Raw genomic sequence first — 20933 nt, 5'->3', positions numbered from 1 at the left:
ATCTAAGTCTTGAGAAAAAAACACTGTCAACAATTTTTTTCTAGAAAGACTCAAAATGACTCAAAATGAGTTACTGAGTCAATATAAAGTAATTCTATAACAAAAACATGCACCTTATCTCCATAATTTGCTTTTAAAATAACCAGAGCCCAATACGTAACAAATAAATTCCAAGTCTAGAGAAAAAACACTGTAAAATAATTTGTTCTAGAAAGACTCAAAATGAGTTACTGGGTCAATATAAAGTAATTCTATAACAAACACATGCATCTAATATCCATAATTTGCTTTAAAAACAACCGGAGCCCAATACGTAACACAAAATGTATCAAAGCCTAATACAAAACCAGTACAGAGGGAGGGAGTATGGATAAAGTAATTTTAATTTGATTTTATTTTTGTTACGTATTGAGCGGGATGATTTCTTTTTTGCCACTTTTTGTTCTAGGTAGAAGAAGTTGAACCCAATACGTATCAACTTGTTACGTATTGGGCTTTTGTTACGTATTGGGCTCTTACAAACGTTCGTGTGGATAAACGTTCATGTTCCTGCAAGTGACTTGTGTGAAATCTTGGAACAGAATTGACAATATGTGCTTTCAAGCTACCTGACTGTGTAAAGTAAACACTGCACAAAAATTAACGCAGCTGTTATAAATACGTCTTTAGCATCAGAACTAATAATTGTGATTGATACAATTGTTCTGGTTCCAGTTGTTTTAAATGATTGATACGCGCATTTTCATACCCCCATTTGATCAATTTCGTTCAATAATAACAACACAGCAATGTTTTAAAGAGAAATACCCGAATTTATAAGTATAATATCAGCGCGAAGATAATAGAGACCTTGCGAAATGAAGTTACTTTAACTTTAACGTATAGAGATTATAGAGGATTATGTATTCAAAACCACCTTGGTTTGAATACATAATCTCTATAATCCTCTAGACATTAAAGTTAAAGTTAAAATAACTTCATTTCGCAAGGTCTCCATGAGGGTTTTACGTGCCACAATCCGGGGCCACAATACTTACGTAATAACCATTGATCGCTGGAAACTGCAACTTTTAAACACTACTGTGTTGTTAATATTGGACAACATTTGACAATGGGGTATCAAAATGCGCGTACATAAATCATCCTTTTTTTTATGCAGAAATATTGTGGAAACAATTATTAATTCTGAAGCTATAGGCGTATTTATAACAGCTGCGTTACTTTTGTGTAGACTTTATTTGTTACCAAATCTACACTTAGTATGAATACGTTCATGTGCCTTCAAATTATCTTTAGTGTGTACAACTTTTATTACAAAACAACATTAAAAAACGTCTAAAAAAAGCGCTGTGATTTATGGTGTGCTACGCACAGGCACAACGCCTACATGTTGATCCACACGCCTCAGCCCACTTTACAAGTTATCGCTGATCACTACGGCCCACATCATTCCATAAACCATTTAACAACAACACAGGGACTTTCTACTTCAAGAGCGCACACCCTAGACATACCACAAATAACCATCGCATCCAGGATCAGCTCCCCGAGTGTCGTACAGGTCACGAGGCAATTAGCAGTAAGTTCCTTGTCCAGGGGAATTTCAAGTTAACTCAGTTTTCCACGAAAACGTACTTTACCATCACCAGGGTTCGAACCCGCAACCTCTCACACCATAGTCGTACTTATCGATTGAGTTCAATTGACTTGCTTCTCTTTAGCATGTTTAGTATGTATTCGTTCATGTCTCTTCAAGTGACATGACCTTGTGAAACCCTTGTAACAAAATGTACAACTAAAAGGCTTCTCTCCAGTATGTATTCGTTCATGATTCTTCAAGTGACCTGACTGGGCGAAGCCTTTGTAACAAAATGTACACCTAAAAGGCTTCTCTTCAGTATGTATTCGTTCATGGCTCTTCAATTGACCTGACTGTGTGAAGCCTTTGTTACAAAATGCACACCTAAAAGGCTTCTCTCCAGTATGTATACGTTCATGTTTCTTCAAACTTCCTGACGTTGTGAAGCCTTTGTTGCAAGTTATACATCTAAAGGCTTCTCTCCAGTATGTGTTCGTTCATGTCTCTTCAAGTCACCTGACTGTGTGAAGCCTTTGTTACAAATTGTACACCTAAAAGGATTCTCTCTAGTATGTATTCGTTCATGGCTCTTCAAGTGACCTGACTGTGTGAAGCCTTTGTTACAAACTGTACATTTAAAGGGTTCTCTCCAGTGTGTATACGTTCATGTTTCTTCAAACTTCCTGACGTTGTGAAGCATTTGCTGCAAATTGTACATCTAAAAGGCTTCTCTCCAGTATGTATTCGTTCATGGTTCTTCAAGTGACCTGACTGTGTGAAGCCTTTGTTACAAAATTTACACCTAAAAGGATTCTCTTCAGTATGTATTCGTTCATGTCTCTTCAAGTGACCTGACCTTGTGAAGCCTTTGTTGCAAATTGTACATCTAAAAGGCTTCTCTCCAGTATGAATACGTTCATGCCTCTTCAAGTGACCTGACTGTGTGAAGCCTTTTTTACAAAATGTACATCTAAATGGTTTCTCTCCAGTACGAATACGTTCATGTTTCTTTAAATTGCCAGACATTGTAAAGCCCTTGTTGCAAAATGTACATCTAAAAGGCTTCTCCTTGTGTATACGTTCATGCCGCTTCAAGTGACCTAACAAAGTAAAGCTTTTATTGCAAAATGTGCACATAAAAGTTTTCTTTCCAGTGGATGATTCCTTTGATGCGACAGAAGAGTTTGAATCTTTGTTGTAATTCCTTGGTCGATCAATATTTTTACACTGCCTATCGTGTAGCTGTGTTTTGCATCTCGTCTTGAGTTTAGAAATAGTGAAACCTTCCTTTTCATTCTTAACCATGGGCATGATGGACGTAATATATCTCGATTTGCTCTTGTAGTCATACCAGTAAGGACGAATTCCCATTTCATGGTGTCTTTTATGAGACAAATATCGTAACGCATCGTTGTAAAATCTCTGCCCGCAATACTTGCACACATGTGGCATTAGGTAGACCCACTCACACGGGCTTGTACTTGTCATTGTCTGTAATGGAAACAAGCAAAATGTACATACGATTAGCGAAAGAATTACTATCTACGTCTTCGAAAATGTCAAAAGCTTGCTTTATTTCCCTTTGTAGCAAGACTTCGTTGGCCCAACGTTGGCAATGGTCGGCATGATGGTCGCGATCGGTAAGCTGACGCAAACCCAACATTGGACCAACGTTGTTGCCCCAGCCTTTAATATATAATGGTTGGTGCGCTTACGTCAAGCCAACTTAGCCAGCCCACCTTAAAATGGCGGTCGGCATGCCAACGTTGGGCCAACGTTATTGTGCCAACCTTAAATGATTGTCGGTATGCCAACGTCGAGCCGACATAGCTTGCCAACCTTAAAATGATGGTCGATACGTCGAGGTTGGACCAACGTTGTTTTGCCAACCTTAATATGACGGTCGGAATGTCGACATCTGACCAATGTTGGTAAACAGTATACTATAATAATAACACTAATATAGGCATAATAAACATATCATGTCAATTTTTAAGCGCTCTTTAGCAAAGTCATAGTTCGTTGAATTTACAACCATTATGACAAAACATGCGAAATCAGTAACTTTTTGCACAAGATTTGCAATTTAAAGAGAATTGGCCATTGCTCAGTTTCAGTTTATTTTCACCATACAATAGAATACGGAAGGAAAACATCGGTGGGGAGACCAAAAGAGCAAGACTCGAAATGTATGGTCACCCTAGAAGTTGCAAATGATGATAATTATAGATTACTACCTTAAATAACTACCAAAACATGACAACTACAAAACACGGGACAGGACTGGGTAAGTGCAGGACAGGACAGGACAGGGCAGGACATGTGCAACTAGACACTAAAGAGAAGGCAGTGATGATGCATATAGGAAAATTCAAATTAACTATAAGTTACAGGTATAAAATAAACAAATAAGTTACTGATAATATGACAACAGGTATGACTTATATTTTCTTTTAAATACATACAATGATTGGGTATTCTTATTAAACTCATGTTTAATTGTATTGCTCATTCTAATGTAGCTAATATATGACCAATATCAGTATGTTTTTTTCATTTAATGGCATAAAATAAAAAAATATTGAAAGGAACACTTGTGGTTTTGACTTTTAAAACCTCCATTTTAGTCTAATAATGTGTTGGATAGGTAGTTTTCAACAGATTTACCATTATTTGCCTTGCTATAACATTGGATCGCGTTATCTGTTAACCTAATGTAAAACACTGTTTTTAGGGGGAAATATTAGCTTTCGTTCGATACCAAAAAATCTGATTGGATGAAGGAAACACTTTAGGTTTTAGCAAAAACCAATCACAGATGTCTATTTTCACACAGCTCTTATGATGCTATGCACTCAACCGTGTAGAATAACACAAACTGTTTGGAGACTAGATTCGCTAGTGCTGGAAATATTTATGTAGTCGTGTATCGAGCTGGAAACTGTGAGTAGATGCATTTATAAGAGAATCGTTTTTGTAGTCAAACCTTTTCATATTTAATAATAAATAATAACACAAATTAATAATAATAATAATAATAATAATAATAATAATAATAATAATAATAATAATAATAACACTAATACATGTAAATGTATAATTATAATCATAAAATAATAACTTAGGAATACAATCATAAGTAAGATTTTTAGACACCCCATTAGCTCAATCGGTAGAGCATCAGACTAATAAACGTAAGGTCCCTGGTTCGAATCCCTGTTAGCTCAATCGGTAGAGCATCAGACTAATCATCCATGGTCGGCTACCCTGGTTTGATAACCCCATTGACACATTTGTGCCCAATCAGTCTAATCACGATCCCCGGGATTACGATCCATTTTTGAATAGGCTACTTTTTGTTTGACAAATAATGTGCCCTCCACATCCAAACTACACGGCTTTCAAGCTTTTAGTCACATCTATGGTTTTTTTACTCCTAGGAAACTGGGTTATACCTATTTCATTTAGGTATATTTAATTAATTGTATTTTTTTGTATAATTAAGCTAATTTTTTTTATACTGATTTGTATTGTATATTTTCATGTCCGACCCTACTTCTTTTAACTCTGAACTAATTTCTGATCTTATTTTCCATCCCTTTTCCTTTAATAGCTCACTACACCCGTCTGATGGTTCGTCTGATGATACTGATGTTACTAATATTAATAATGAAGCCCGCTGTACCTAATATGACTCAAGTACCATCCAGAATCACCAACCTAGCCTAAATGACTGTAATTTCTCTCTTTTCATTTAAATTCCAGCAGCCTTGCTAAACATTCTAATGATGTCATTGACTATCTCTCTGTTTTAAATCAGCATTTTGACATTTACGGGTTCTCAGAAACCTGGTTTACATCTGATGACAATTCCTTGCTTTGTGATTTTGGTGATTTTACCGTTGAAAATTGTGTTAGAAAAGGTCGTCGCGGTGGCGGTTGTTCGTTATTCATCAAGTCAAGCATCAATTATTCTATCAGAACTGATCTAAACATCACTGCCGAACATTGCGACTCTATCTTTATAGAAACAACCCATAACTCCCAAAAGGTCATTATTGGCATTGTCTACAAACCAGAGTACGTCATCTTTACGGATTTTATATCCTCTCTAACAAACACACTCGATCTTGTTTCTAGAGAGAAAAAGACTTGTTTTATTATGGGTGACTTCAATATTGATCTTCTTGTTCACGAGAGCAACTCCAAGGTTTCTGAATTCCTGAATTTATTTTACTCGCATGATTACATCCCAACCATCACTCGACCCACCCGCATTAAAACCAACAAAAATGGACACACCTCTGCAACATTAATCGACAACATATTTACAAACGACATCACTAGTATCATCAACTCTGGCATTGTTGTCACGGACTTGTCCGATCACTTCCCTGTCTTCATCACTAAACAAACTGACAACAACAAGCCAATTAAAACTACACAAACCCACCAACAGCGTCAATTCCACCCGAACAATATTAATGGTTTAAAAAATGCGCTTTCTCTAGTTGATTGGCATGTTGTTGAAAGTTCTTCTAACCCCAATGATGCGTATAATTTATTCATTCATAAATTCATAAATTCAATGACCTTCTTAATATTCATTGCCCACTAAAAAATTAAAAAATATCTAAACGTAATACTCCGAAAAACCGTGGGTAACTAAAGCACTCATTAAATCTATTAAAACCAAGGATAAACTTTACAAAACTCACATTTCAAAACCAAATTCGGAAAATAAAAATAAATATACTAATTATAGGAACTATTTAAACCAACTTCTTAGAACTAGCAAAAGAAATTATATTACAACTAAAATAGAAGATAATAAAAATAATACAAAAAAAATGTGGCAAACACTAAATAACTTATTAGGCCGAAATAAAAAATCTAAACTACCTGAGTTTTTCGTTGATAAAGATGGTTCTAAATTAACCGACAATAAACAAATTGCTGATAAATTTAATTTATTCTTTGCTAATATAGGTATAACACTGGCTAAGAAGATTCCTGATCCACCGCCTGAGTTTAATCATACATTTTCTTCAAACAGTAGCCCTAATAGTTTGTTTTTATCTCCAACATGCTCAGAGGAGATCATTAAATTAACTTTTAAACTTAAAAACAGTCACAGTAGTAGTAATGACTGCATCAGCAACAACCTTCTCAAACAAATCATTCCTTCCATCAGCACCATACTTGCATATATCTTTAATCTATCCTCTCCACAGGCATCATACCATCAACACTGAAGCAAGCCAACGTTACCCCTATCTTCAAGTCTGGTAACAAACATGACTTTACCAACTACAGGCCCATTTCAATTCTTCCAACTATCTCCAAACTTCTTGAAAGAATTGTATATATTAGGATCGAAGATTTTATCACCCGCAACAATATACTAACTAAACATCAGTTTGGTTTTAGACCAGGAAGGTCCACCAACATGGCAGTGAATGATCTTTATTGTAGGATTGCTGATAATCTAGATCAGAAACTCCACACAATTGGTATCTTTTTGGATCTTAGCAAGGCCTTCGATACCATAAACCACACAATCCTTCTTGACAAACTGTATCATTATGGTATTCGAGGTCTTGCTAATGATTGGGTCAAAACTACCTTTCTGGAAGAAGCCAAAAAGTCATGATTAATGGCTCCTGTTCTCATTCTTCTGAAGTAACCTGCGGTGTCCCCCAAGGATCTATCTTGGGTCCTCTTCTTTTTCTACTCTACATCAATGATCTTCCCTGCACAACATATACTCCACATTTCATATTGTTTGCTGATGATACCAATATACTTTTTCACACCGTGACCCTAAATTACTTGAATTAACTGTAAATAGAGAACTTAAAATAATATCTAACTGGTTTAAATTAAATAAATTGTCACTAAATATAAAGAAAACGAACTATATTGTATTCAAAAATAAACATAACAATAAACCTGATATTTCTTATGATATTAAAATAGATAGCACACCTATTGAAAAAGTAAACACTACCAAATTCTTAGGCCTGCTTATAGATCACAACCTTTCCTGGAACTCCCATACACAGCACATTTCAAAAATAGTTTCCAAATACAACGGCATCATCCGTAAGGTCAGGCAATTCATCCCTTCATCTTCTATTCTTACTCTCTATAACTCCCTTGTCCTCCCATATCTTTCCTATGGTGCCCTGGTATGGGCTGACCCCAACAACTCTAACCTACATTCACTGTTCCTTCTTCAAAAGAGAGTTATTAGAACTTGTACCTACTCCCTATGGCTTGCTCACACTGATCCTCTATTTTCCTCCCTTCGAACTCTAAAACTCTATGATATCTATAAGCTTCAACTTGGCTCTTTTATGTTTCAGTTTTATAATGGTCTACTCCTCCTGATTTTCTTCATGACAATTTTTTCAACATTGATGTATTTGCTCACCCCTATAACACCAGACATGCTAATGAGCCATTCATCATTCCTACTAAATCTGTTCTTGCTGGTAACACCTCTAAAACCAGAGGACCACTTCTCTGGAACTATCTCCCTCTTAACATCAAACACTCTGTATCACATGTTGCCTTTAAAAGCAGGCTGAAAAAATATTTCATCGGTGAATATGATTTGGCATAGACACTACATGTTTACCCTTGAAGCTTTACAGTAGCTTGATGTTTTAATTCTACTTCGCTGCTATCCAATCTTTGTATTGTGTTCCCCCTGTGTTCCCTTTGTGTGCTTTAATTATCCTCCACTGCTTGCATCCTACAATAGTAGCCACCGAACTTCACATTAATACTGCATCATCAGAATCATCATCAGAAACCGTAGGCGTTTGTTTCCATTATGCTCTTGACGTAATTAGTAGCTATGACCTTCACTATTCTTCTCTTTCTCTTCTTTTTCTTCCCTTTCATATCCTTTTCTCTTCTTTTCTTTCTGGTCTCTGCACCTCACGCCCCGCGTTTAGCAGAGTCCTCGTCAATCATCTCTTTTCCCTCTCAATTTCCTTTACTCAACAACCTAGTTTAGAATTGTATTACTATACTTTGTATTTATTGTATCATTGACCATTTAAAATGTATTCTGATAAGCATGCATTATTATGTTGTTGTATTTACTTATATTATACTGATATAATTGTTACTAATTGATTGTATCGATATATAATTATACCATTAATTCTTGCCTCATATTTCGTATTAATTTTGACTATTCATTGTATCAATGATCATTCATATATTTTGTATAATCTAATGCGTGCTTAATCTTGCTTAATAATTAATCATGCAGTACTATATTGTATTATCATTATTATTATTATTATTATTTGTGTTATTGTTATTATTATTATCATCATTATTATTATTATTATCATTACTGTCATTTAAAATGTAGTCTGCTTAAGCATGCATTATTATATTACTGTATTGACTTACATTATATTGATTTAATCGTAACTACTTGATACTATTGATTCTTGATTGTATTTAATATTCTAGCTTCATATATTTTGTATTACTTTGTTGGCTTTTATGTATTACATGCATTTTGATGATTGATGAAAATAAAATATGAATGAATGAATGAATGAATGAATAAACTTAAGCTCCATGATTCGAGTCCCTGTACGTTACACTAAGGTACATGTAAGTGATAAGATTTAAATCTACCTAGGCAACATAGAGAGCCACGTAATATGAAACTCAATCCAAGCATAGTAAACACTGCTTACTAATATTTTTTCATGAGAACACCTGCTGAACACAACATAAAGGCGTTATAGGTGTTCATTACATGTATCTCTTACATTTGAATAAAGGCGTTCTGGATGTGTTAAATTTAAGTATTATCGGACGCGTCACGTGTTCTTCAAAATTTGCAGTGTATGATAATAATGATAGACATATGCCTCCACCCGAGGGTAACATTGCACCTCCCTTTCTTACCATGGTCAATAATTTGTAATCAGTCAAATGATACAACTTAAAATAAATTTCATCTTTTAAAAAACAGGACTCAAGTCCGTGCGAAAATACTCTTACATCAAGTTTATAGAGAGGGTCATCGGGTATACGATTTCAAGAAAAGGATCATAATGATAGGCACATGCCGCCACCTAAAATTCACCCGAGGGTAACATCCCAGCAAACACAAAACGTTTTCGACATCATTCGCAAAAGGTTATAAAAGGTTGTCAGAAAACGTTTAAATGTCGGGTTATATAAAGGACATATTAAGAGTATAAAACGTTTTAATAACCTTAAAAACATTTTTTTATAATCTACTGCTCAGCAGACAAAAATGTTTTACAGAAAACGTTTAAATGTCGGGTTATATAAAGGGTATAGAAACGTTTTAACTTTAACATTCCAAAAACATTCTTGAAAACTTAATACAAAACATTCTAAACAGAATTTTGAGGTTGAAAAAATATTTTGCGAAAAATGCTTGCCCAAAATATTTTCAATAACGTTTTAAAAACGTTTTCATGACCTTTGTATAACCCGACATTTAAATGTTATTAAAAGGTTTTGAAAAAAAAAAAACATTTTAAGACCATTTCTCTGTTTGCTGGGTTCAAACATTTTAACATAATGTTATTTAAGTATTGACACAATATTTGGGAAAAATGTTTGTCAAAATAGTTTACAATAACATTTTTTGAAAACATTCAAAATATTGTTGTAGTGTGTTTTCATACAAAACGTTTTAAAACGTTATCATGACCTTTATATAACCCGACATTTTAATGTTATTAAAACGTTTTTACCTAAACCAAAAGCCAAAATATAACTTATTTAAAACGTTTTTAAAACGTTTTTGTGTTTGCTGGGATTGTACATGTACCTCCCTTTCTTATCATGATTTAATGATTTGTAAATCAAATGATACAACTTAAAATAAAAAGTCCATGCGATAATACTCTTACATCAAGTTTCGTTAAAGCACAACACGTAACAGGTGTTGTGTCACAAACCAAAAACAACAACAAACATATAAAAATTGGATCCGGCTTGGCTGTGTTGATCTTATTCATCATCATTAATTTGTCAGGATCAATTGGTACATCTTAAATTTCACATCTTTTACAATTCATCATCCGTAAACTTGGAAACAAAACACTTGAAGCAAAAAACAAAAAAAGCAACAACAACAAAAAAACCCAGCATGGATAAGATCCTAAACATGGATCGTACACATCAGTAAAATCTATTCAAGTGCAATATGTTTTACATTCGGGTTTTATAATCTTTGGTTTTAAAGCCAATGTAAGTTACTCACCGTCCTCACTGCACCGCACCGTGGCTTATTGAAATAATTCACAGAATATCTTGACCAATCTTACGATCAACGTACACATACACCAAATGTTCGCATGTTATAACAGACAACTAGAGCTATAAAGAGCACAGCTGACTGCACTATATAATGGTAGTTCTTAGTTTGCATACAATTGTTATGGAACCAATTTTTCGACCTGTTTAATAGATATTCCAGAATCGATCGACATCCTCAGATAACTAACTGCAAGTTTTACATCGATCGATCGATCGGGATAGATAGTTCATCCTAATTCAATTGATCATGATATTTAAATAAGAATAAGCGTGTATGATAGATGTCGTCATGAAAGTCAAGTAGGAACACCTGACTGAGTGAATCCATTATTCCATACATGCTGTTGTCACAAGCGGAATAGGTTAGTTAGCTGGCTCTGACTCACTGGGAAACCCGTGTAGTATTCGGAATTAAACTTGAACTACCAGAGTGCAGTCAGCTTTACTGCACTTTCTTGTTATCTGTTATTATTTGCGGACATTTGGTATACGTTGATCGTGAGTAGAATTACGGTAATTCATTGGCAAGATATTTTTGGAAGTTTACGGATAATGTCAAAAATATTAAATTTAAGATGTGCCAATTGATGCTGTTGGTGCACCGTCCTGCACAATCAGGATCTATGTTACAATCGCACCCTGATTGTTTTGCTGTTGCCATTTTGTGTATCCTGTTGGTATATTGCTATACATTGCCATAGAGCGAATGCAAGCATCAACATATCACTGTTTTATATTGACATGCAGCTATTTAATCATAGATGCTTTAAGGTTATTAATTATTTTTAACTGTTGTGATTTGGTAGTTCACAGCATCTTACGAATGGTAGTGAGATTTGGCAAAAAATGTGTTGCTTAATTCATAGCGAGCGTGTAGAAGAATTAAGGGGGCACACAGGATCACTCAAAGTCGGAATTTTTAAACATTATTTTGTGTTGTATTTTTAAAAGTAATGATGATAAGTACATAAAAGTATACATTTTCAGAAAGGAAATGACACAAGGATTCCAACAAGCACGGCAGATTTCTGCAAAAATGAGCAGTTTTTGAGAAAAGCGTCAAAATTGATTTTCCATGCCAATTTTTTTCGGTCCGCCATAACAACTTACCCAAAATATCAAAATGGACGAAAATTGCATATTTGTGTTCTAAAGACACGCATCTAGAAAGTGTTTTCTTAAATTTTTGAATTTTTTCTTCGTTTTAAAAATATGGGTCAAAAAGATCAAAATTTGACTTTTTTTCAATTTTGACCAAAAACTTAGAAATTTTAAGGTATATTTTCAAAACGAAGAAAAATTCATAAATTTGAGAAAACACTTTCTAGATTTGTGTCTTTAGAACACAGATATGCCATTTTGTCAATTTTGATATTTAGGTAAGTTGTTATGGCGGACCGAAAAATTGGCATGGAAAATCAATTTTAGCGCTTTTCTCAAAAAGTGCAAATTTTTGCAGAAATCTGCCGTGCTAGTTGGATTCCTTGCATCATTTCCTTTCTGAAAATTTATACTTTTATATACTTATCATCATTACGTTTAAAGATACAATACAAAACAATGTCTAAAATTTGCCACTTTGAGTGATCCTGTGTGCCACCTTAAAATATCCTTACAGATATACTTTTATAGGTGCTGCGGTTCTTGAGTTACGTTGTAAAGAGGTCTGAAACAACAACAATTTTGTAAAACGTACATAACTCATTAACAACAATAAATTAAGCAAGTTCGCAAAGTATACGATTTGTAGAATGAACTTTTGCAAAGTATCTAGGTGTTAATTTTCAATAATATATTGATCTAGATAATAAAAATCGATTTTTAGGTTGCTTCGACCAACAATACCTCGTCTACCCTTAACCAGTTTTCAATAGTTGATGTCTCGATGATAAAACATGATGATGGATAAGATTATCTGAGGATCCAATTTTTATGTTGTTTCTGGTTTGTGACACAACACCATTTATACGTGTTGTGCTTTAACATGTTTAACGCAACTTGGTGTAACAGAATTGAGTTTTTAAAAAAGGTGAAATTTATTTCCCTTGATGATGACAGGTTATTGACAATAGTTGGATGGAAAGGTATGTGCAATGTTTATTAAACACACAAAACATAATGGTGGAAATTTAGCCTCGCTTTCACATTCCGACTTGACCCATCGGCTAATTTTTCAAGCGGGTCAAATATCGGAACCGACTCTATTATGTTTTTCCACCGGGTCAACTGACTCATGCAAAGTATGTACAGATGCAATTACTTACCATATATACGTGGGTCCACAACTGGGTAACATTGCAATGACTCATTATACTTGATTCTATTACCTCCACGACCCATTATTCAAAATCGCGCACTGTGATTTGTTGAAACGCGTCACGTGAGAGCCCATTATTCTGCAATAATGGGTCGAGCGCCGTAACACATTCTACGCACAGCATTACGCTTGGTTACGCGTGCAATATTTCCGCGATACGCGCTGTCACTTACGCGCACCTTGAAGTAAACAACGTTTAAATAATGGGTTCGGCTGCGCCTCACCCATTATTTACGTTTTTACTGCCTCGGACACATTATGTCGCGTGTCATTTGATCTGGTTAAGCGTGTCAAATGAAATTACTCACTGCAAATGAGTCAAGTGATCCATCTGTGACCAAGAAAGGTTTTCTGTATCATATGAAAATTTTAAAACGGGCTCTTTTTTACATAATGAACCATTGTGACTGACCGCTATGTGTGACGCTATTAATTGGTCTACATGTGAATACAAATATGGCCACACATACCTTTTTACATTTTGTTAAATAGTTTATTTCAAAAATAACTTGTTGTGGATCCATAGTTGTATTGATCGTACAACATATTGAAAATGAGTGAAAAGTTGTCTAATTATTCTTCAGGAGCCCGTTGATTTGATAACGGTACGGTACGCTAATATTATGTCAAAGAGGTCAAGTGAGATGATGTAACACCATTAAATCGCACACGTGACTCCACTCTCTCTTCCTATAATGCAACCCCCTGGTCTAATATTCGACACATCAAGTATAATTTCGTTATAATTTGTATCTGCTTATAAATGTTTGATAACGAAAGACATACGACTTTTATCGGTAGATCTGGCGGATTGCCCGCGGATTTGACGTTGAATATGATCAACAAACTTCCACCAGGATTGATCTAAATGAATGAAATAAAACAAGCTTGTTTGACAATTTTCGAAGACGTAGATTCTTTTGCTAATCGTATGCACTTTTTGTTTGTGTCCATTACAGAAAATGGCGAATAGACGTCCACGTGAGTGGGACTACTTAATGCCGCATGTATGCAAGTATTGCGGGCAGAGATTTTACAACAATGTGTTACGATATTTATCTCATAAAAGACACCATGAACTGGGAATTCGTCCTTACTGGTATGACTACAAGAGGAGGAAAACGAGAAACATGACGTCCGTGGTTAAGAATGCAAAGGAAGGTTTCACTATTTCTAGACTCAAGATGAGATGCGAAAAGCAGCTACATGATAGGCAGTGTAAACTGATTCATGGTAAACGTATCAATCGACCAAGGAATTACGACAAAGATACAAAGTCTTCTGCCGCATCAGGGAAATCGTCTACGAAAATGGATACAGGATTAAACAAGGACAAACATCTTAAATGTACATTTTGTAACAAATGTTGCACAACTTCAGATGGTTTGAAGAAACATGAACGCATTCATACTAAAGAGAAGTCTTTTAAGTGTATATTTTGTAACAAAGGCTTCACAACGTCAGATCACTTGAAGAGACATGAACGAATACATACTGGAGTGAAGCCTTTTAGGTGTACATTTTGTAACAAAGGCTTCACACAGTCAGGTGACTTGAAGAGGCATGAGCGTATTCATACCAAAGAGAAGCATTTTAGATGTTTATTTTGTAACAAAGGCTTCGCAACATCAAATAATTTAAAGAACCATGAACGTATACATACTGGAGAGAACCCATTTAGGTGTACATTTTGTAACAAAGGCTTCACAACGTCAGGTCAATTGAAGAGACATGAACGAATACATACTGGAGTGAAGCCTTTTAGATGTACATTTTGTAACAAAGGCTTCACAAGGTCAGGTCATTTGAAGAGACATGAACGTATACATACTGGAGAGAACCCTTTTAGATGTACATTTTGTAACAAAGGCTTCACAGAGTCAGGGAGTTTGAAGCGGCATGAGCGTATTCATTCTAAAGAGAACCCTTTTAAATGTACATTTTGTAATAAAGGCTTCACGACGTTAGATTGTTTAAAGAACCATGGACGTATATACATACTGGAGAGAAACCATGTAGGTGTACATTTTGTAACAAAGGCTTCACAACGTCAGGTCACTTGAAGAGACATGAACGAATACATACTGGAGTGAAGCCTTTTAGATGTACATTTTGTAACAAAAGCTTCACAGAGTCAGGTCATTTGAAGAGACATGAACGTATACATACAGGAGAGAAACCTTTTAGATGTACGTTTTGTAACAAAGGCTTCACACGGTCAGGTCATTTGAAGAGACTTGAGCGTATTCATTCTAAAGAGAACCCTTTTAAATGTACATTTTGTAATAAAGGCTTCACAACGTCAGGTAGTTTGAAGGTACACGAACGTATACATACATGTACTAAAGAGAAGCCTTTTAGATGTGCATTTTGTAACAAAAACTTTACACAATCAAGTCACTTGAAAAGGCATGAAGGTATACATACTAAAGAGAAACCGCTTAAATATTGATTTTGTAATAAAAGTTGTACACACTAAGACAATTTAAAGGAACGTGAACGTATTCATACTAACAAAAAATCCTTAGGTGTAGATTTAAAAACAAATATTTCACACATTTAGGTATCTTGAAAGCACATAAACATTTTGTAACAACAACTTTACACAATCATGTCAATTGAAAAGACATGAAGGTGTACATACTAAAGAGAAGTCGCTTAAATATTAATTGTGTAGTCAAGGTTGTACACACTAATACAATTTGAAGGCACGTGAACGTATTCATACTAACAAAAAAACCAAGGCATGTTAGGTGTAGATTTAAAAAACAATACTTCACACAGTTAGGTATCTTGAAAGCACATAAACGTTTTCATACAACGAGAAGTATTTTAATTGTCAATTCTGCTCCAAGATTTCACACAGGTCACTTGCATACGGAAGCGTCTAAGTCCTACAACATGACGATATAAATTATCTCGTCAAGACGACTTGCCAAACCATGTAAATCGACATGGCAAGATAGATTATCATGCCAAGTCGACATACCAAAAAAATAATGTTGTCTTGGTGAAATAAATCATTATGCCAAATCAACTTCGCAAAAAAAAGATATCGACATGGCAGGATAATTTGTCACGTCAAGTTGACTTAACAAAAATATAAGTCAACATGACAAGATAAATAATCATGCCAAGTCGACTTACCAATAAAGGATGTGGACATGGCGAGCTAAATTAACCAAAAAATGGTGTTGACATGGCATTATAGAATAAGCATACATTTTGATGGTTAAAAGAATGTGCGCGCAACGAGCGAAAGATTTGAGTCGCCAGTTATAACCCTGTTATTTTTGGTGTAAAAGAATTATACTCACCCCCCCCCATTTTTGGTATAAAAATTCTATGACCCCAGTATAATCATGACCCCCCCATTCCGTAGAAAATGACAGCCTCCTAATAGTAGGGATCGTGGGTGAAAATTAGTGTGACACAGGAGCCGTTTGGCACCCAGAAGCTCTGAAATGGACCCTGGTTCCAACCCAATTTTATTGGACCAGGGGACATTTTTCGCACAATTATTAAATTCAAAGCTATTTTTTTTTCATTTATAGCTAGGCGATATCAGCATGGATCATGTGAAATAAAAAAATAATAATGAAAAAACATCGTGAAAGTGTCCTTTTTCACCTATTTGTTTTAAAGTTGACTTATTTTGACATACAGGGTGTCCCAAAAAAGAGGCCCCTCATTGCTCCCTCTTTTTCTCCTATTTTTGAAAAGTTGATCAAATATATTTTGGTGTATAAAGAAACCTTGAGTCGTTAGCTTTAATAAACCAAAACAATTATATCAATCGGCTCAAAACTTTTTAAGATATGCTCTTTTAAATAAATGTACCCGTTTTACACACTGTCCACGGAGAGTTGATTGAAAATGAGTACACATACCATGCATGATTATCAAACATTCGTCAATGATAACTTTATAAAATAACTTTATTTATGGAATGGGCTTTACCGGTGGGTTTATGGGCAATGGATTTTGTTAATAGTGTCATTAATTTGTGGGTAAAATGGATGCCGAATGGGACTTTTTTTGCTTTACTTGCAATTACTTAATTTTTCTTGGTGGTTATGCATGCCTTTTTGTTTTATTATGTTTCTTACTTTCTTGCTTTGTTGTGTCTTGCTTTCTTTTTCTTTTTTTATTTACAACATAAGTCACTTCTCTTTTTAGGATAAAAGCTAGCACTAAAAGGCTGTTGGTTTGTCTTTGGTTCATCTGAAGTGAGTTTACTGTGCTGCTCTGCCCTCTACCTGGTTGCCTCCTTGACGAATACAGGTTACAGCCCTGGTCCCCATTGCATCAATTGCGTTGCGTACCATACTTGTGCGCCTTAATGCATTCAGTAATACGTTTGCGAAGATCTTGGATTTTGCCACAAAGGAAAAAAAATCAAGTGGTGTGATGTCTGGTGATCGTGCAGGCCACTCCACAGCATGAGCCATCCCAACCACTCTTTTTGCTATCCGGGGACAGAGTGAAAAACGGGTACTTTTATTCAAAAGAGTATATCTTCAAAAGTTGTGCCATACCAAAATATGTTTAATCAACTCTTCAGAAATAGGAGAAAAAGAGGTCGTAATGAGGGCCTCTTTTTGGGGGGACACCCTGTATTTACGGGATGAAACGTCATGCAAGGCTTCTATAAGAATCCCTAAGCGTATGTGATAGGTCGCTATTATAGGACCGCCCGAGTAGGATGTGTTTGTTGGGGGGGGGGCATGTACGTGTGGCTGTAGGCCTACCACATTAACGAACGCAAACTTAACTTACTCTTCGTGAGATTACGAATCGTAACACAAACAACACAGGTGGTGATAATAAAAGCAGTAGCAAATATCACTTTAATCAACAAGATTCAACACGTTTACAACTTTCTTAAGCTTAGTTTTGACTCAGAGTTTAATTTTAAGATGCTAGCCGAAGTCAATTTATAACTTTGCACATTCTTTGGGTTCCTTTGCTTCTTTAATAACATTGCTTAAAACAGAAGACATAAAACCTGATGATCAGCTGACTCTTTCTGTTGACATTAAGTTTTAAACATTATTAGCACAATTTTTGTGTTCATTAATTTGAAACAAAACTAATACAATTGGCTAGCTTCAAATCTTTCGTAACATAAACATCTCAAAAAAAGTAACTGACCCCCTTAAATAATGACCATTATTCAAAAACGGGTGATTATAATTACAAATGTGTAAAATGCGTTGGAAGCATAATTTATTTCTGCACATTTTGACACCTCATTTGTAGCAATCGACTAAATATTGACGTCCCAGCATACATTTAAATCAATGTAGCCCAAATCTAAAAGTTGCAGTATATTCTATTGATTTTGCATTAATGGAAGGAAATCTGTGTAATGATATCGGAGTTTTTTTTTGTATTGTAAAAATTTGTATGTTAGTGCAACTTTCAAATCTGGACCTCACTACATTAAATTGACCGGTGTTTTATTGTTTTCTGGGCTATCGTATCAAATGAGGTGTCAAAATACGCAGAAATAAATTCTGCTTCCAACGCAATTTACAGATTTGCAATACAATAACCCCTTTTTGAATAATGACCATTATTTAAGGGGCGTTAGTTACTTATAACAATGGTTTTTGTAAATTGCAATTACTTAACTTGCAATCGAACATTGCCCACTCAACAATGCTTAAAAAGCTTGCAAGGTGAAAACAGGAAATAGGGGTAATTATTGCATTTTGAGGTTTTTTGATAATTATAAAATATACAATCTTAGCTATCGAATGCTTTTTATTTCATTTGAATCCGACTTTCGGTTTTGAAATGCTGCTTGATTAAAATGAAATACACGCAGACGAAATTGTTATTTCCTATCCATTTACATGCGTTGAATTTCTTATGTATTTTATTGTTTTCAGGAGTTTATTTTGAACACTTTTCTAGAATTAAGCTAATTTAAGGTACAAATGACCTGATTTTTTCACAGTTTTTAGTGATTAACAATTATTTATAATTTTTTTGACAATTTTAAATTGATAAGTTAAATAATTTGACCCAATTTTCAAAATTCAGTGTTTCTAGACAAAAAAATGTCATTTCCAGCCATTTTGTTGTTTCGCGTTGTTTTAACCTTGCGCGCAGCTTTTTTCAACTTCTGTATATCACAGCTCAATGAAATTTGGCATGTATGTAGAGGTTACATACCTTCAAACACAAATGGAGAGCTTTTTTTAAAGCTTTTGCTCAATTTTTGAAAAAAAAGTGATTTTTTCCGAAGTTTGGGCGCAAAAATGCATAATTTGAATTTTAACGTCCTCGTTACCCTAATTAATTTAGATTTTTTTAAAAAGCTTTCCATTTAAGTTTAAAGGTATACATACCCTGTAATTATACCAAATTTCATGAATTTCTGATAATTGGAAGTGAAGAAAAAACTGCGCGCAATCTGATATCCTTAAAATCCAAGATGGCCGCCGTTTCCATGGCAACCGTAAATAAATAAATAAATAAATAAATAAATAAATAAATAAATAAATAAATAAATGTGTCCGTTCTCTCGAGCCCCAAAACGTCATTAAATAAATAAATAAATAAATAAATAAATAAATAAATAAATAAATAAATAAATAAATAAATAAATAAATAAATAAATAAATAAATAAATAAATAAATAATACAAAAAGAAATTATAAATTAGTTTTTCTAGGCCCTAACGTTGGAAAAATAAAGCAGCATAAGAAAATAGACAGACGCACGGTTTCGAACAAGCGACGCCAAGAACAGCAACTTAGAAACCACAACGTCTTAGACCGCTAGGTCATAGAATCACACAGTTCCTTCGAAGTCAAAGAAATGTATTAACCTTTAATGTTACGCAATATTGGCACATGACACGGGCACATGTCTGCGGGTAAAGATACTGCATAATAAAAAGGCGCATAAATAATCTAAGGGTCTATTATGAAGTTAATGGTCACTGACATGTAACCAATTCTTTGTATACCAGTGTATATACCAGCTACAGTCAACATATAAAAAGAAGTATATTGTTAGGCGTAGACGCAATCATCAATGCGGGAAGTATAAAACTATATTTGCCACTCGAGGTCGGTTTTGGGTTGTTGCATGCAAATACAAACTAAATATATCATGAAAAAACCCACCAAGAGGACTACGAGACTTATTCAGATAGATACGGCACGATTTAGGGTCGAAAAAAAACCGGACATGTTTTGAAAAGAAACCCTAATACCTCATACTCATTCGAGACACTAAACAATATACCCGTATAATGCGGGATAAAGTAAAAGACAAAATACAAAACTTAATATAAAGATTCTAACTTTTCAATAAATTTGTGATTCTCATAATTTTGTTTAGATTTACAAACCCTAATAAAACAAAGTCAAACATAAGAATTTCTAGATTCTTCTTTTTAATGCTTATTTTCCATTCTCATAATTTTCCTCATAATACAATAAAAAACAAAAGAAATGGATTTACAGATCCTAATAAAACAAAGTCAAACATAAGAATGACTTTTTTCTAGATGCTCATTTTCAATGCTCAGAATTTTTCTCATAATACAATAAAAAACAAAAGAAATATATTACAGATCCTTATAAAACAAAGTCAAACAAGTTATTTTCAATTCTAATAATTTTCCTCATAATACAATGTAAAACAAAAGAAATAGATTTTCAAACCCTAATAAAACAAAGT

The 20933-nt window shown here is 34.4% G+C and overlaps 2 protein-coding genes across 2 annotated transcripts in view; one reads left to right on the top strand and one right to left on the bottom strand.

Moving 5' to 3' along the window:
• Positions 1-1153: 1153 nt before the first annotated feature.
• LOC140145178 (uncharacterized) lies at positions 1154-11039 on the bottom strand. The gene is given in 4 exon segments (XM_072166952.1): positions 1154-2051; positions 2054-2221; positions 2224-3070; positions 10860-11039. Coding segments are annotated over 3 exon segments (1365 nt in total). The 5' UTR covers positions 3068-3070; positions 10860-11039; the 3' UTR covers positions 1154-1698.
• Positions 11040-11267: 228 nt separating this feature from the next.
• The window catches only part of LOC140145182 (uncharacterized), a 42242-nt gene continuing 32576 nt past the window's right edge, over positions 11268-20933 (top strand). Inside the window, exons 1-3 of the mRNA XM_072166956.1 lie at positions 11268-11413; positions 14192-15185; positions 15272-15649. Coding sequence (XP_072023057.1) covers positions 14195-15185; positions 15272-15649 — 1369 coding nt within the window. The 5' untranslated portion in view covers positions 11268-11413; positions 14192-14194. The remainder of the gene's footprint in view (positions 11414-14191; positions 15186-15271; positions 15650-20933) is intronic.

The sequence above is a fragment of the Amphiura filiformis genome, unplaced genomic scaffold, assembly GCF_039555335.1.
Source record: "Amphiura filiformis unplaced genomic scaffold, Afil_fr2py scaffold_164, whole genome shotgun sequence".
NCBI classification, from domain to species: domain Eukaryota; kingdom Metazoa; phylum Echinodermata; class Ophiuroidea; order Amphilepidida; family Amphiuridae; genus Amphiura; species Amphiura filiformis.
This window is presented reverse-complemented; position numbering and strand designations above follow the sequence as displayed.